The sequence below is a fragment of the Myripristis murdjan genome, chromosome 8 (assembly GCF_902150065.1).
Source record: "Myripristis murdjan chromosome 8, fMyrMur1.1, whole genome shotgun sequence".
Taxonomy (NCBI): Eukaryota; Metazoa; Chordata; class Actinopteri; order Holocentriformes; family Holocentridae; genus Myripristis; species Myripristis murdjan.
The window spans coordinates 17,460,064-17,477,459 of NC_043987.1; the positions used below are offsets into that span (position 1 = coordinate 17,460,064).

At 42.7% G+C, this 17,396-nt stretch overlaps 1 protein-coding gene across 6 annotated transcripts in view; it reads right to left on the reverse strand.

Moving 5' to 3' along the window:
• Positions 1-565: 565 nt before the first annotated feature.
• Positions 566-17,396, reverse strand: part of sun1b (Sad1 and UNC84 domain containing 1b) — a 32,942-nt gene continuing 16,111 nt past the window's right edge. For 4 of the 6 annotated variants that reach the window (XM_030058027.1, XM_030058028.1, XM_030058025.1 and 1 more), the window contains exons 3-24: positions 14,202-14,393; positions 13,829-14,055; positions 13,225-13,251; positions 12,138-12,422; positions 11,164-11,298; positions 10,542-10,670; positions 9,802-9,885; positions 8,915-9,025; positions 8,628-8,747; positions 8,423-8,516; positions 7,619-7,677; positions 7,102-7,304; positions 6,343-6,618; positions 6,134-6,226; positions 5,038-5,129; positions 4,711-4,855; positions 4,232-4,558; positions 4,010-4,094; positions 3,570-3,685; positions 2,806-2,973; positions 2,590-2,682; positions 566-2,497 (exon numbers count right to left, since the gene is read on the reverse strand). In XM_030058027.1, the coding sequence (XP_029913887.1) occupies positions 2,381-2,497; positions 2,590-2,682; positions 2,806-2,973; positions 3,570-3,685; positions 4,010-4,094; positions 4,232-4,558; positions 4,711-4,855; positions 5,038-5,129; positions 6,134-6,226; positions 6,343-6,618; positions 7,102-7,304; positions 7,619-7,677; positions 8,423-8,516; positions 8,628-8,747; positions 8,915-9,025; positions 9,802-9,885; positions 10,542-10,670; positions 11,164-11,298; positions 12,138-12,422; positions 13,225-13,251; positions 13,829-14,055; positions 14,202-14,320 (3,105 nt within the window). In that variant the 5' untranslated portion in view covers positions 14,321-14,393 and the 3' untranslated portion in view covers positions 566-2,380. The remainder of the gene's footprint in view (positions 2,498-2,589; positions 2,683-2,805; positions 2,974-3,569; positions 3,686-4,009; positions 4,095-4,231; positions 4,559-4,710; positions 4,856-5,037; positions 5,130-6,133; positions 6,227-6,342; positions 6,619-7,101; positions 7,305-7,618; positions 7,678-8,422; positions 8,517-8,627; positions 8,748-8,914; positions 9,026-9,801; positions 9,886-10,541; positions 10,671-11,163; positions 11,299-12,137; positions 12,423-13,224; positions 13,252-13,828; positions 14,056-14,201; positions 14,394-17,396) is intronic. The other 2 variants (XM_030058026.1, XM_030058029.1) reach the window with 2 other exon arrangements.

A 17,396-nucleotide genomic window follows, 5' to 3' on the forward strand; every position in this document is an offset into this window, starting at 1 on the left:
GATTAGACGGCTTGCATCCACAGCACCATCCTCGACATAAGCGGAGTAAATACTCGAGAAATATCTAATGGCTCAGAGCAACGGTCCCTCTCTTATTTTGTTTTCCCTGTCACTGTATACGCTGTTTTAAATGACACTATATTATTATTATTTTTTTTTTTAGCTGTATCAAATGATTATAAATCGATTATTTCCTAATAGAATGTGGATGGTTTGGCATTGTTGTAATTGTCGTTATTGAAAGGCCTATTGCTGTTGATTATTATTATTATTATTATTATTTTAGCAGTTGTTACTTTCTTGCATGAGGATTTAATGTTTTGTGTTATAATGTTGACTGGTGTGGACCCACGGAGGAGTAGTCGCTACCTTGTTAATGAAGATCCAAATAAATAAATATTCTACAATTCTCTAATTTGCCGCTAGAGGGCAGCAGACCGCCGGCTGTTTTCTATGCTGTGGTTAGTCAAGGGTTTCTCTGCTGGAAGGTGGTGTTCAAACAAAAAAAAAAAAAAAAAAAAAAGAGCAATATTTGGTCATGAAGTTATTGGTCACTGGAAAGCTCTTCAAAATTAAATTCTTTATTGGAATATTTTCCAAAGCAGTTAAGCCATCTCATGACAGAACAAAAATAACCATTTATCTAAAAAAAAAAAAAAAAAAAAAAAGACCTTCCTGTCTCAAGATGGTTCCAAAAGCACTGAATAGTATTGACAAAATATACATTGCACTAAGTCGTATCTTGCAGTCACTAACTGACTTGTTAATAAATAGGATCATGAACAAAATATTTTTATACATAACATTTTAGACTTCCCCATCCGTGCAACCAGAATTGATGACTACACCCCTCTTTTTTTAAACAAATTGTGAAGACTTGTGCCACAAACATTTCTTTATCGAGTTGTAACAGTGCATCCTCTATTTATCCACCCCCCAACCCCCCCAAAAAACAAAACAAAAACAAAGTCAAACAATATAATACAATGACCTGTAGTAGAAATAATAACCATGATAGTAATACAATAATGACAGGGTATATCCTTTTTTATATAAAGCAACACTGATAAAAGCAGATATAAAGGACCAGCTATCAACAATAAAATATACAGTTTACATTCCTTCAGGGTATCTGAATAGCGGGAGCCCTAGTGAGGAGGACGTTTATAACTGCGCTAGAGGGAGCCAGACCATCGCATCGGCTTAGGAGTCTCCTGACAAACAGAAAAACACACTTTTGTCTACAGGGGTTGCTGTAGTTTTTTTTTTTTTTTTTTTTTTACCTTTCAAGATTTAACGGTGATTCGAGATCCAGGCACAGGACTCACAGACTTTCACAGATGTTACACTCTCTTGCATTCATGTCAGTCCATGATGTGTGTGAAAGTTGGAGTAAGGTACGGGAGTCACATGCTAGACTTAATGCTGGAGTCCATCCATAGCCATACGTGTACTTGGTCTATGTTGCTTAATGTACATAATACAGGACCTCCTTATTGTCTAGGCATGTGGAGCTCAGGTCAGTGGTTATTAGTGTAGCAGTGTGGAGAAATCGAGGATAACTTGCATCAAGCCTACCCTGGAAAAAAACATTCAAAGCCTGTCCATATGCAGTGTGCTGAGCTCCAGATTAAAGAGCTCAGTGGTGGCTGTGTGGATGCAAGATGCCAAGCGTTGCCATGGAAAATCTAGGGAACACCAGCAGCAAACCTCACTTGTCCAATATGCCCCTGTTGAGTGTGGTCTGGTCCAAGCAATAGCAGAATTAAAGTCACTTTGGAGATTTGACAGAGACAAATGGAGTGACATGCCTGGACAGCGTCGCAGGCAAAGATGCAGTGGCTTTGATCCTGAAAATCCAGTAGACCCGCACAGAGTCTACAGTGAAATAAACAAGATTAAGAACATAAACCAAATGAGACTAAGGGCAGAGGGGTGTGAGGAAATGAGAGAGATGAGTCTGTCGTCCCCGACTCTAAGCTTCCACCTTCCAAAAGAAGCAGGAGGTGCTGATAAAGGGGGATGGATTTGTCAGCTGCAACCGCTGGGGCCTGGCGCCCTCCTGGGCCGATTCAGTGCAAGAGGTGGTTTAAGGAGCGGGATAGGGGCTTTTCACTTTTTCCATTGTCAAACTCCTCTTCTGTGATCCGTGACATTCCCAAACAATCTTGTCCATGACTCTTTCAGTTCATCGTACAAAACAAACTTTCATGATTCTCTCAGGGCACATTTCATTAACAGTCCAAAACTTCATTTATTAGAGTCTTTCATACAGACATTGTCCACGAGTTTTGCCGAGTCCCCTCCATTGTTTTAGAGGCCAGAACTATGTACAGATAGAGTGATATGTACTATATGAGAGTGTGTGGTAGTGGTTGATTCACTGAGGCCGTGGTTCCCCATGGACTCTGAAGCGGTAGAGGCAGGTGTACTCTGGATGGCCCCAGTTAGACAGCACTCGCACCTCGATGATCTGGAAGGCCTTGTCATTCTTCTCCTGATAAGGAGAGAAGAGAATGTTTTGCATTATGCTGTCGACTGATTAGTCTTGTCTGTATTCCAGCATGGCTTGAAATGCTTGTTTATTACCGTGACAGGGAAGGTCTGCAGTGATTCTCCATCCTCCTGGTATATGTAGTGACCCAACAGCTTGCCTTCCTCTTGGTACTCATCATCTAGACCCTGTGAACACAAACAAAACAAGTAGAGCATCAGTAGAAATAAAGGTCGCTGTTGAAATTAGGCACCACATGATGATGCTCTCAGTGTCTTGCTTGCAGGGTTTTGCATCAGTATGTTTCTTACAAAGACAGTGAAGTTGCGTGGGGCACTGGTGATGTTTCCAGTCGGGGACAGGGCCTTGGGGATGTGCTCCAGGCAGAAGGCTGTGGGCAGGATCCTCAGGGACAGCCGGATCACCAGATAGCCCTGGGAGCCTTTGAACGCCCAGCAGTTACCAGGGTACACGTCAGGCTGATGGCACAGAGTGTGGAAAGGAAAGAGAAGATGAGGTACATAACAGCAGCCAAGTGATAGTGTTTCCTGTAATTAATAAGAGTGTGATGATTCCACACCAAAACAGAAAACACTGATTCTGTTGTCCTCAGTTCACCGACTCATAGTGTGGTGTGCTGAACTGCAATTTTCAGCGTAGTTTTTGCATGTTAAGTCCCACCTCCTGGTGTGAAACCGCAGCAACAAATTTCATATTGTAGAGCACTCAACACTGCTTTTGATTACTGATAATATTCTGCTGCCAAGTTGCACAACCTTTGCTGAATTCTCGGTATGTTAAAGAGCTTTGATCCTGAGTCAGTTAAATTAAACTCTGGCCTAAAAACTGGGATACAAACAAAACTGGAAGCAGATTAACCACTGCACCCCAGAGATAATTTATACCTACCAACCAACCATTCAGACAAACTCAACAACTAAATGAGCGCTAAAGTTTATGGGGTAAATATAAAAATCCCCAAGACCATAGTCCTATCATAATAATATCTTTCTCTCATCAATTGGATGGAGAGTTTCTCTTCCCACTCATCTGCAGCTCCAGTGCCGAGTCTCACCTGGATGACAACACGTGGAGACTGGGAGAAGTACCAGAGAGGCAGGCCGAACAGACTCATGAGGGCTGTCTTGGTCTCATAGGTTTCAGAGCAGCGAGTACTCAGGATGCTGCCACCTGAAACACACACACACACACACACACACACAGCTAGATCAGTATTGTTATGGTATTCTGTTAAATATCACATGCAAACTGCCTGGGCCACAATGCAGTGTTCAAATGAAAGACCATAAAAACAGTTTTAAAAGTCTACAGGTCAACAGGTGAATAACAACCTGAGTTTTGGTGTCTCCTGAGCTGGCTGATGACTGCTCACCTCATTATATTAACAAAAATTGTGTATATTAGTGTGAAGTGCTGAGTTTGGCTTAGCAAGCTTGTTAATCTTTACTAGTCATTCCAGGGACCAACTACTGCCTTGCGAGTTATTGTTCTTACCTCCAGACTCGAGGGCATAGTCAACCAGGCCCGTCCGATCCTGGGAGTAGAGCTTCAAAGCGTTCTGGACGATTAGATGCACTTGCTGGAGGAGAGGTTCACATGGCAAAGGTTAAATAAAGAATGTAATAGTCTCAAAGACATGCTTAACAGCTCTCAGTGCACTTTTGTTAGATTACATATGATTTGGGTGTAGCTAAGAGGAAAATGAAGACCATTCACCTCCTCAGAAAGTCCCTCAGCAGTGGCAGTATGCTGGACGCTGCCAGTTACCATCTCAGTGACGGTCTTGGCCCGGGTCTCTGCATCAGCCAGGGTCTGTGCTCGGCTCTGCTCCAGCTGCAGGGTCACGTTCTTCAGGATGCTCAGCTCCAGCGAGGCCAGGGAGGCCTGCAGATCAGGTGTGCTCACATAGCGCTGGGACAGCCAGCTGATCAGAGACTCTGGCACTGCACCCTGCTCCTCTCCTGCCTGGCCGCTGCCAAAGAACAGAGCCTGCAGCTCCTTACGTACCTGGGAAGATACCTGAGCTGACACCTGGGCTGATATCTGGGAGAGACGAAAAGATTCATATTATAATTATAGTGGCCATGAAATATACTGTCGTCTGGGCAACAGCATCACATTAAGGGTAAAAGATGTACTACTTCCAACTGATCTCAATGTACATTCACACAGGAGTTAATATTTGTGCTATATACCGTCTCCTGGAGTGTGTCCAGCTGCTCGCACTTGCCCTTGCATCCCATAACCCCCTGCAGGTCCTGTCTGATCTTGCCTAGCTCCACCTCAAGCCTCTGCACCTCTGCAAGCAGGACATCGTGGTCCTCCTGCTTCACACCCACACTGATGAAAAGACAACAGATATCAATTGGGATTGTTTGCAAAAAACAGTCTCCAAAACCTAGCAAACAAACTTCAAAATATAAAAAGAACATTTTCATTACTCAAGATTTTAAGAATTACTTGTAATATTTATCTTGATTTTCCTCAAATGTAAAAAATAAACAATCCTCTGAGTGTTTTACCTGACAGGAGCTGGAGTTGCCGTTTGACTGACAGCTTCTTTCTCTCTCTTCTCTCTCTCGTCTTCATACTGCTGCTGTTTCTGCTGCACCTTCTGCATCAGTGACATTACATACAAATTAGATGCTAATGGCACACAAGTCAGCATTGTCTCACACCAGACTGTCCTTTAAAGTTTTATTTAGGCTTAGGGTTACTACAGCACTACTATAGCGCTTCCAAGTGCCCCCCTAAATGCATACTGTGTGATGTTGATATACACCTTGGTAATGATAATCCTCTGATAAATGAGTGTGTACTCCCAGAATACACAGTCTGGTGCAAACTTGATAAAAATCTAGCAATGTTATGCTTTTTTGATCCATGTATGAAATTCTCTTGAAAATAGGGGCACCAATACCACTTTTTCAATTTCAACATCAAGTACCTGAGCACTGACCGACACCAGTCCAGTCTTTTACTTTGACAGAACAGTGCAGGCTTGAAGCATTACTTTGGAGTTATTGGACAAAAACAACATAAAATCCTACTTTTTCTCATCATTTGAGAAATACAGCCTTCTGTGTGTCTAAAATGGAGAAAATCAAGACAGTCTGCTTTTATTTCTGACATGTTACTCAGGGCTTTTGGCATTGGATATTAGTCTTTTGTAAAATCTCATATGACACTTGGCCTCAGTTCACTTGGACTGTCCATTGATAAATATTCATCTTACTATCATCTCTGTATCAATCTAATCCTATTGCACAGTCCAAATAAAGTGTGGCCTGATACTCAATTTTAGCCTGAGATCAGTGTTGATACCAGTATCAGTATCAGTACATTTCTAGTCTTTCTGACTGTCCACCTCCACCGTGAGGTTAGTGGTCATGGTCGAGGTCAGCTACAGCACAGCGCCTCTGACAGAGATTCAGTGTCTTGCTCAAGGACAGTTCAGTGGGGCAGGTTCTTGCCAAGACTGAGCGTAAACTCAGGTCCCACAGCTGAGGTGAGATGTTTTCTCTAGTCACAGTGCATTTCACATTTTCTCTACACACAGCACAAATTTGCACATTTTCAAGGTATTTTCTCAGTGGAAAGGCAGACACACTGTTGTACCTCAGTCTTGGCAGCCAAAAGGTTCAGCAACCCCTCCACCTCAACTAGCCGTTCCGCATGACTCTGCTGCTGCTGCCTCTGCTGCTCCTCAGTCTGAGGACAGCAGATAAGAGAAACAAGAAAAACAAGACACATGCACAGTTAAAGAGGTCAAAGGCACAAAACAACAATCTCTTGTAAGTCAACACAAACAGGATGCGTGCCGGTACCTGTGCTCTCTCTGTGCCCTCTTGCTCAAGCTCTCTTCGCAGCAGACTGAGCCTCTGCTCCAGCAGGGAGGACACCCACAGTCCCAGGCTGTCCCTGTCGGTCTCTGTGTGGAGCTGCTCCTTCAGGGTGTTGTAGAGGTTCAGAGTGTCTCCATGGCGCCGCTCCTGCTCCTGATCACCTTGCTGGACCCGGTCCCATAGCAGGGCCAGCTGGTGTTCCACCCGTTCCAGGCGCTCCATGTCCAAACTAGACACCACTACTGGGGGGAGGACCGGCTGGGAAAAGCGGAGAATGAAGGAATCATGAGACAGAGAAAAGAAATGGTAATATGCATGGAAATACAGACAATACAGTAGAAATGTGCATTATATGAAGTCAAAGCCTGTGTGATGTACAATTGTTAATGCAGTATGCAGACTCTACCCTTTTTTTCCCCCACTGCTTTTCTGTTTTTTTGTCTTGCACCTGATATGTATTTTTGTATTTGTGTACAGGGAGAAGGCACTGTGATCACAATAAAAAAAATGCCTCTATTGAGTTAGAGATGCTTGAACCACAGGACACTCCATCTAATGAGGTCAACTATGCACACACACACACACACACACACACACACACACACACACACACACACACACACACACACACACACACACACACACACACACACACACACACACACACACACACACACACACACACACAACCCCCTCATGCTTAGTGCTCTCATTATGCCGCAGTGCTTCTCTTTCCCTTACCGGGGCCTGTGAGACCGGGGTTGCTGGGGTCCATTCCAGTGGAGTGTCTGGTGCTGGGACAGGGGCCGAGGTGGGCGCTGGAGCAGAAACCAGCACCAAGCTGGACAGGAGGGTGAAGGGAGATGCTGATCGCCACTCAGTTAGGTTTATGGCAGGGAGGTAGGCGAGCAAGGCTGCAGTGGACGGACCCCACAACCATAAAGCTACAGAGAGAAAATACATAAAGGGTTCAGGTTGTAAATCACCAAGTTAGAAAGGAAAGAGGCGTGTGTATGTGTGTGCTGTGCTGCTGTGTAAGTGTGTGAGAGTAGGGCTGATCCAGAGGGAGGGAAGTTCTCTCTCTAGCAGCCCAGAGAAAGTGACCTGAATCTGGTACTGGATTTGTAGTATACTCTGGGGATGTGTGCTGGTTAGTACATCCACTGCTGTATGACTGACTGATCTGTCTGTAATGTGCCTGTGAAGTGGGCTGCACCTGCTGTAAAGCAGAGTGTGTTGTGAACTCTTATGAACTCACCTAAAAGTAGCAAGAGAGGCAGAAGGAACAGCAGGAGTTTCCATAGTTTTGGCAAGCACCTGGAACAGAACCACACACAAAACTCACAGTGAGCTTCATCTATGAAGACTCAACACTTCACAGAGAGGAAATGACAGAACACAGTAACCTTTCTCCCCCTGAGAGATAATGCTGAATTATTCAATAAAGATGCAATATTAAAGAGACACAAGTAAATAATTAAATCATTTCTGTCATAAGCAATGTGTTTTGCACAGTCCATACTTTACTAGTAATACAAAACAAAAACAAATCAGTGTGATAATTTTTACGATTTTGTTAAAGGTACACCATACAAAACTGAAGAGATTTGACTGAAGTGAGGACCCTTTAGACTCAACTGACGAAAACTGTGGAATAAGCATAGAAATTGACAGCTGAGTCTACATGTTCTGACTCAGCCATATTCATGAATAGATTACACTGTTGCTTATTCTACATTTTTTCCTCAGTTGAGTCTAAACATCCTCACTTTAATCAACCCTTGGCAATTTTATGCACCTTTAACCTGCACAAAGTGCACTTTGACAGATAACTACTGAGCTGAGTCTACATATGAAGAACCAAACCAATGACTTATTTATGACTTGACATGATTGTGAATAATACAGTAACAGCAACTTATTTAAATATAGGCTACCACACCGTGGCGGTTCAACACTTTGAGAGATATTTCACCTCTTAAAGTTTTCAAATCCACAATTCTAAGCTGAAGCAACATTTTACATGCAAGGTTTGAGGAAAGATGGGGAACTAAGTTCATACCGTGTCAAAAAGAAGACGTTTAGGAGAGACATGAGAGACACCAGCTGGTACCATCCTGTTGCAAGAAACCACAGAATTCCTCTGCCTGCCTTCACTGGAAAAGCAACATTCAAATTGAAAATGATAAGACATTCAGAGCGTGCTGCTCACAGAAGACACTGAGAGAAGAGACTCTTCTAAGATGATGAGTCAAAATGTCACCAACCTGGAGCTGCCAGGAGCATCCAGAGCAGTGAGAGCAGCCTCTGAAACACTGTGCCAACCCCTGATCCCAGCGCTTTGCCTGCTGTCACCACACAGTGACCTGGCTGGAGCAGGCAGTAACCTGCAAGACAATACAGGAGGAAGACCAACAATCAGACTAAAATGATCAGGACAGAGGGTCAATCATCTGCATTCACAGGAGAGCTGAGTGATACTCAGAGTTGAAAACAGCCTTGTGGTAGCATTTTTACTGGATCTCATCTCAAAATAAGAGAAGTACTAATTAACCTGCGTAAGCTAGGAGACTCCACAGCGCCCCTGCCAGGCGCCGGGGCCTGGAGGACTGTGTGAGGAGGACGGTGCGCGTCTCAGAGTACTGCTTCCCTTTACAGTCATCACCTGTGTCAGCCAAAATGATGGATAGCAGACAAGAAGAAAAGAAAACAAATACAAAAGATGTAGGAATGACAACACAGATTACACAAACTAAAATGCAAAGTAATCATTCAGCAAATAATGCAAAAATAATGTAAGTCAAATAGCAACACCAAACAATATGTATATAATGATGAAAAATAATAATAATAAAAAAAGCAATGGCCCCCACTGCGTATACTGCACATTGCCAAATGCAACACATGCGATGACACAGCATGCACAGTTTCGTGGAACAACACTTTTTGCGAAGCCACCGCTTTCTAGTTTCTCTAGTCACTATTCCACAATCATGTCTCCTGACTGGTAAGCACTTTCATTGTTCTCTCCCTTGACTTTAAGTCTTTCATTGCAAGCCTGATTGTAATTGTTTGACACCAGCCTTGTTGAGCAAAGGACATCTGGGCAACTTCACTTGACACTCACTTTCAGCTCTAGTTCCTCATATAATGACCCACAACACAGCTTTTTAACTTCAACTGTTTTCACTAATAGTAGGTTTTGTTGTTAAACCGGCCCCTAAAATGTTTGGACAGACTTGAGAATGACGAGCATCTGGTTAGTAGCAGGTCCAAAGCGGTCAACAGGCTGCTGGCGGGGTAAAGACATTCACACAACCTCTGCTCCCTGATCCCAATACAGGTCATGCATAGCATTAACTCTGGGTCAGTCGGGCCATCGTGAGCCAAGTATTGAGTGTGTGTGTGTGTGTGTGTGTGTGTCTCTGTCTGTCTACTTACACAGGGAACCATTGAGAGTGAGATGTGATGCATCTTCAGTCACGAGATCTTTCACATTCATGCTTCCACAGAAACTGGAGTGGGCTGCAAACACAATGATATTTTTATTTGCATAACAAGAACAACATGTTGCATGAGAAAGTGATGACGGGGTAAGTGATGGAGAAGAAAACCATGTTCCAAAAAAGAGGGAGGGGGAGAAAATCTGCATACCACCAAGACTAGGCAAATGAGCTGCATTTCTTTATGGAGAAAATGCCAATAGAAGTACACGAAACCTAAAATGGTCGTCAGAACATGCAAAGTGACAAGTGACAGAAACAAGAACAAAGTGATGTGAAAACCACACTTTGGTGTAAGAAACATCAGTGAAAGTGGCTGAAATTTTTCTGAATCTGTGGAAAAGAACCAGCTTAGTAATGGAGAGACCAGAATAAGGAAGACTGGACAGATGAAGAAAAAAGACACAAAGAGACAGAGACTCTTCAAAGTGGCCACAACTACTCTCTGCACAGACCCTTACACCTCACCCTCAGAAAAACTAAATCGTACCACTGTTGCAGAGTAGGACGATTTAATTCAAATTCAAATATTTAACCTGATCTAACGTGAGCTAAAGAGGAGAAATGGTGAGTTGAACGACAGCGAATGAACAAGTGTAATAAAGGAGCAGCAGGAGAGGTCAGGGAGGTCAGGGGCTCCGACCCCTGACCTTTAACCTCTGTAGTAATGCTGGGTACCTTCTCCTTCATAGCCATTGGCCCTGTTGCCAATCATCCTGTGGAGAGTGCTCTGCTTAAATAGCCACAGACGGGATAAACTGGAGGACACTGCCTGTTTCATCGAGTCTGAGAAGGACGCCAAGATACCTGGTAACACACCCACATCCCACACACGCGCACACACACACAATCACGGTTAGTCACTCACAGTGGCTAGAGAGAGACAGAAGTACAGCGGAGGGATAGGATGAAGATGTAAAGTGGATATTTACGAAGAAACACTCAAAATGTCCTTAGATGAAACACAGTCAGGCAGGTATGCACGGCCTGACAAGAGGAAAGGTAATAAGGTCAAGTATGAAATATAAATAGACCATGACTCAGCCACTCAGATCAAGACTGATGAGAAGGTTGCTCAGGCGGAAACCAAGAGAGAGAGGAGAGTCTGACTGAACTGTAAAGAAGAGATGAGCCTAAAATTTTCTTATAACTCTACTGTAATATTTTTTTCTTGAGATCATGGAGAATCTCACTCCAAGATTAGTGAGTCTGAAAAAAAAATACAACTATAAAAGTCAGAGGAGGAAAGAGAGAATGATGGGGAGCTGATGTAGAATGGGGAGGCTCTATGTTGTTGTACCTTTTCCTGGAGGGCTCTTGGCCCTCGAGCCAAGCCAGAGCACACTGTTGAAGAGCAGGGTGACTAAGGACACTATGGGGGCCAAGGCTCGTCTGCTGTAGTCTATACACGTTTTAGACACGGACACCAGGACGCCTGAGGAGAAACACCGCTAAAGATTAAATCCTCATAATTCTGACAGGACAAGTGCAGACGTACTGGCCCAGTTGCCCTCCAACATCAGTTACTAACATTCAGAGGGACACACAGGTGGCATTCGTCTGCATGGTTTTCCACAAGTAAAGAAGTAACTCCGGTATTGGAGAAAACATACAGCAACAATCAGCAGAAGAACAAAGACATTACAAGCATTTCACATGACATCTTATGTGAAAGAGATTTAATACAATTAAGTAGCTGTTATGGAACGATTTGACTCAATTTTGAACCCATGACATTAGTCAACATTTTGATACTATTATGCAAAATTTTACATGCATTATATAAATATGCAGTAATGTAAAACTATCTTTTATGAGGAATAAAACAGCTATTATTTAAACATTATTGACTGTGAAAAAAACCTACAAAAAAAGTTGCAATTCATAGTTTTCCGTTACATTACCACAACATTTGGTCTTTAAGAGTCATGAATGATTTGATTTGAAGCATTTCTTATCAATAGACGTGGTTCACAGCCTTTTTGACATGAAATAGCAAGATAAACACTTCCACATTCCATACACCTGAGGGAAACATAACCTTAATGCCATTAGTAACATCTGTATTTCTCCTCCTATTTCATGTCAAAATTATCTATTCAGGCTGTGGGCAGAGTGATTCATTCTTTTTATTTCTTTTTTTAGCAGATCGGTTCAGTTGAATTGGCAGAATTCATAATCATAATTCATAAAGAATCGATTCAATGGCTGAATCATTACTCCTCCATGTCTCTGTTTTAGCCAAGTACAGGATGACTTGTGTAAATGTCTCACCTGTTTTGTTCCTCCGACTCTTATCTCGGGAATATATGCTGGTAAACGGTGATGACGAAGAAGAGGAGGAGGAAGAGGAGGCGAGGGCACTGGCGGAAGCTGCAGCAGCCTGTGTTGATGAAAATGATGACAACGAGGGTGCGGTGAGGGCGTCCGTCCTGTGTGAGTGTATGGAGCAGTCTTTACAAATGTAGCCGTTGACGACTGTGGCGTGGGACTTTGACACAGTGGCGCTGACGTCCCCGTTGACACTTGATGAACTGTGGCCGATGCTGGAACTCCTCCCTGTGGGAGCGCATGCATGAGAAAGTATCACTCTATGTCACTACGTTGGTCAGGTAAGTCAGCAGTCATGAAATGTTGTGTCATTCATGTAGGAAAGAGCGTGAAAACGTATCGTATAAATAATGAGCTAAGGTGCTTGCTGTTTCCAATGCTACTCAAAGTCATTCAATGTAATGAAATTACATTTCAATTTCATCTATCTATCAAGTTCAATTTATTAAGCAAGTGGCTCTGTTCTGCTGCTTTCCATTATATGGTCTTAACTGAACACAACCGTAAACACAACTTATTCAGAATGTTATTTCATTTATCTCAACTTTTGTTGTGTTGTACAAGGCTCTGTTTTTATTGCCACCAGAAATACTTTGGTTGTAAACATTACATGTAGCTGCTGGGCTCATTTTAGTTTGCAAAGCAAAATAACTCCACATGGACAACATTTCAACACTTTCTCTCTACGATCATATTGTTTACTGCCACAAGTAGTGGAAAGTGATGATTGCGAGCACTATTTCTTATAACAGCTGACACACATTATATTGATCAGAATCACTTAAAAATGCCTGTATTGGGACCCGATGCTGAAATATGTTACTGACTTGGGACATCCCTGAAAATGTATTAAAGAGATAAATATACTGTTGTAAAACAAGTGCACTACCTCTTTGAAGGCTAGGGCTAATCCTCAGAGATGCACCTACAGAGTGTCAGCACTGGCACACAGAGCCCAACTTTTATTGACAGGCTCTGCCCCAATCAACTTATAAAAGAGGTTTATTCTAAAAAGCTTATCATTACTCACCTGCGAGTGCAGCATCATGCCCTGACCCTGGAAAGAAATTAAGCAACTGTCAGCATGAGGCAGCACAAGACTATTATCATAACTCAGTTAGTAGGAGACTAAACCATTAAATTAGATTTCCATTTTAACTTCTACAGTACAAATCATGTATCATTGCCTTTCTTGTCTCTCTCTTTCAAAATATGTACAAGGGCTAAACAATTAATCAGAATTTTATTAAAAAAAATAAAAAAAAATAAAAAAAAAGGAAAGAAAGAAAAAAACAATCACAACAGGGCCAACTGCAATATCCAAATGACTTGAGCAGCAATTTTTTTGATAAGGGTGAAATGTGACATTATTGTGTTTGAAATCAAGTATAGCGATGCTACAGAGATTCCCTGATGGTGACCTGCACATCATATTCTCCAGATATAAGAAAAAAAATTATGTTTGACCCCATACAGATGCCAAAAAACAAAAAAAACAAAAATCATATCGGCCATGATATCACAATCTGTTATCTGTCAGAATAATTGTAATATGATTTTGTTTTCATCATATTGTTCAGCCCTAAAATACACCAAGGTATTTGTGGTGGGGTTTTTCATTTTCGGCTACTGACCCCAGTGTCCATCAACAGTGGAGGTGGTGGTGGTCGTGGTGATGGTGCGTTGCCTCAGGCTGGGCTGCTCCAGGATGGAAGCGCTGCTTTGCTCAACGCTGCTGCTGCTGCTGCTAATAGGAGTATTGACAGCTGAGAAGGAGAGGGTTTTCTTCGGTGTGGCGATTTGGCTCAGGGACAAAGACTGGGAGCTGGAGCTGGACTGCTGCTTTCTGCTACGCACCGTCCTACAAGACCAAACAGAGGAAACACATGGATATCGTCTGATATGTGTGTGAAGACTGACAGAAAAATGGTCAGACAGATTATAAATAGATGATCCTACAGATATGGACATGTAAATACAAACACTCTCTGGTGTGTGTGGCTTTACCGTGTCTCTCTCCTGCTGCTGGTGTAGCTGCTGCTGTTGTGGTTCTGGGAGTAGTCGGCCATGCTCTCGTTGCCATAGAGACCGGCACTGGTCTGCAGACGCAGGCTCCGCCGTGACATCCTGGGTGAGTCGAACACAGGAGCAATCTGGTGCTCCTGCTCAAACTCTAATGCTGCTGTCGAGTAGCTGGAGCTGAGGGAGAGAGGAGAGAGGGAGACCGAGGGTTAAGGGCACAGCAGAGAGAAAAGTTATCAATATGAGACAGAAATGAGAAGAGAGAGAAAGTGGAAGGAAGGTTAAGAGAGAACAAGAGGGACAGCTTAAGGAGATATTTACATGACAGTATCAAAGGGAGGGCGGGAGGTTTGTCTTATCTCTGTTGCAGGGAAATCGATCTGGAGATAAGCAAACTCAAATACAACAAGCTCTGACCAGATCCAAACAAATTCCAGCCAGAGAAATCAATACTGACCGAGGAGATCCTGTACTTCTGACTTTTGCATTAACAAATCAACAAATCAACTTAAGAGCAACATTGTTTTCTAAACAATAGTGACCAAAACACAGGGACAGGCAGTCCTTTTAGAGAACATACAAACTGCTGTGATGGTGTTGTTCCCTGCGACTGCCAAAGGGGCTGACAGGAAGTGACTCACGCAAACACTGAGGAGCAGGAAAAAAAAAAAAGAAGAATGAGGACTATGTGTTTGAGAGACAAGAATACTGTGGAAAATGGAAACTAGATAAGCTGGTATAAAGCAGTAGGCCTATAAGAATGCCAAGATTGCTTCACTATAAGTCGGAGCCAGCGATGGAGAGTGGAAACACACTGAGCATGTTGCAAATATTGACTTTGACATGCATTTGCAAACTGTGACTCACTGGGCCACACCCCCCTGGCCGAGTAAGCTTTCAGTGCCAAGGCCAACATTCCTACCCAAATTAACAGGGAACAGGGCAGCAATTGTGAAATTCATTCAAACCGTCCCAAACCCCCTTTCTAAGTTGTGTTCTCTTACTGGTGTATACAGACAAAAAAAGTAAAAATTTTAAGTGGCATAATTACACTTTATATTAAATACAGCCAAGTTCTAATCTATTTTATCTAATTTTGGTGACTGAATCAAACTGATGTCTTTCTTTCAGATTCTCTTGTGCTTAGCAATTCAAACATCTTGAATATGATCTTGTGTGATCAAATACGATATGGCAGGTTAAACTGAATGGACCCAGCTATTCTTCCCTTGCAGCTTGTGTAAACTCCTAAGTGTTTGGCACAACTAGGTCATGCAGGCTAACTCCACAGACAAGCAGGGCAGGGCGGATGAAAAGGAGGGGCAAAGCACGATACCACTCACTGGGGCACCGTGAATCCACTTCCTGCTGGAGACACTTAAAAAAGGGAGGGGCCTTCGTTGTTTGAACAAGAACAGTTTGTTGATAGTGTCTCTTGTGTCAGTGTCTCTTACCCAACAGTCAGTGTCAAGGCCAAGAGCAATGGTGTATGTTATAATAATGAAATTCAAACATCTAATGATACTGCATACTAATTAATATGGCTGTGACCTGCCTTCATTGTTTGCATGTGTGTGGGCAGGCATGAGCTGTAAATGTTGTTCTTTGGCCGTCCCTCTTGCCCTAAACCCAGAGGATTACACGCTCCCATCAAGAGCCAATTATGTGCTTTCCTCCTTGCTCTGCCTCCTGCTCCACCTGACGTGGCAGCACCTTTGCCTGAGAACCCTGTCAACCTGATCTGACTAGAGCAAGCCTCTACTTTTCAGGATTTCTACTGGCTAAGAAATGTGTACAAATGTGTCTGTCCATGTGTGATATGCATGCTCACACGGCATGGGTTTCATTTACTCACTGACATAAGCACTGCACAATGGCAAAAACATGCAATATGTGACAGTGCTGAAGGACGATAACAAAATCTATGAGTCTCTGATCCAGTACATTGCTTAAGTAGACCCAGACAATAAAAAGTCTACAAACACTGTCCGGGAAATACACAAGTTTATATATATTGTCACAGTCTGACCAATCAGACAGAGATCTGGTTGTTAGGTATTGCATGATTGGCCATAATATGTTTGAGGTTTGCATGTCTGAGGGATGAAAGGAATGTTATTGGTGCTGTTAAAAGTCACTTATATGCAGTCCTTTGGAAACTGTGAGTTGGGTACAGTCCTCCATATGAAAATCAAAGAAACATATTGCAGAGTTGACTCAGAGTCTGCTTTTCAATATGAAGAATTGACTGTTCGTGGTCTGAGCAGATGGCAAGGTAAGAGGGTGTACCTTTTGAGAGAGTTGCGTGAGATGACAGCACAACTTTTCAACTTTCCATTACATACAGTTCACTGCATGCCTGATTTGAAATTCAAATCTTGAAAATTGTCGAGGGGTGATGCAAAATTTGTCTTTGCCAGTTTATGTTGAGTGTCAACTTTCAAATTTAAAGACCAGTAACTTTGCTTCAGTGAGCCTAAAGGCAGATAAACCAGTGTGTCCAGTCTATAGTCAATGTGAGCACAGTATACTGTAATATACTCTTTGGACACACAAATGCTGAGGCTGCAGCAACACTGCAGAGCTAATAAGGCAGATAGCCTCAAGCCTGCACCATGAGCCAAAGCACTTTTCCACAGGAGTATCAGCACACGCACGCACACACACACACACACACACACACACACTTTAGTTTATCACACCAGTGTACAATAATGCAGCATCCATTAGTAATGCCATCAACTCAGAGCCTGGGTGCTCTCGTTAGGGCAGGGCAGGGTGTGTGCAAGAAATAAAACAGGCTTGTCTGTCTGTATAGCCTGCAGCCAGGCAGGAACATTAACGTTACTCTCTACTCCAACTGTCAAGTAATGGGCACTCGTCTTTTTTTTTTTTTTTTTTTTTTTTTTTTTAAATAATACAGTGGCCAAACTCCAGTATGGATTATCCAAAATGTAACTAGCTAGAGGTGGAAAAATGGTTTTGTAATCACATGGTGGAGTATTTTAATTAGGCCTATGCTGTCTAAGATGCAAGTAAATGAGCAACCAAAATACTAAATGGAAGTGTAAAAGTTTTCATTTATAATAAAAGGTATTCTGCACCGCCCCTCAACTACTTTCAAGACTTGAATTTCAAATCAGCCATGCAGTTAGGCCCAGTTGTATGTGAGATAAGCAG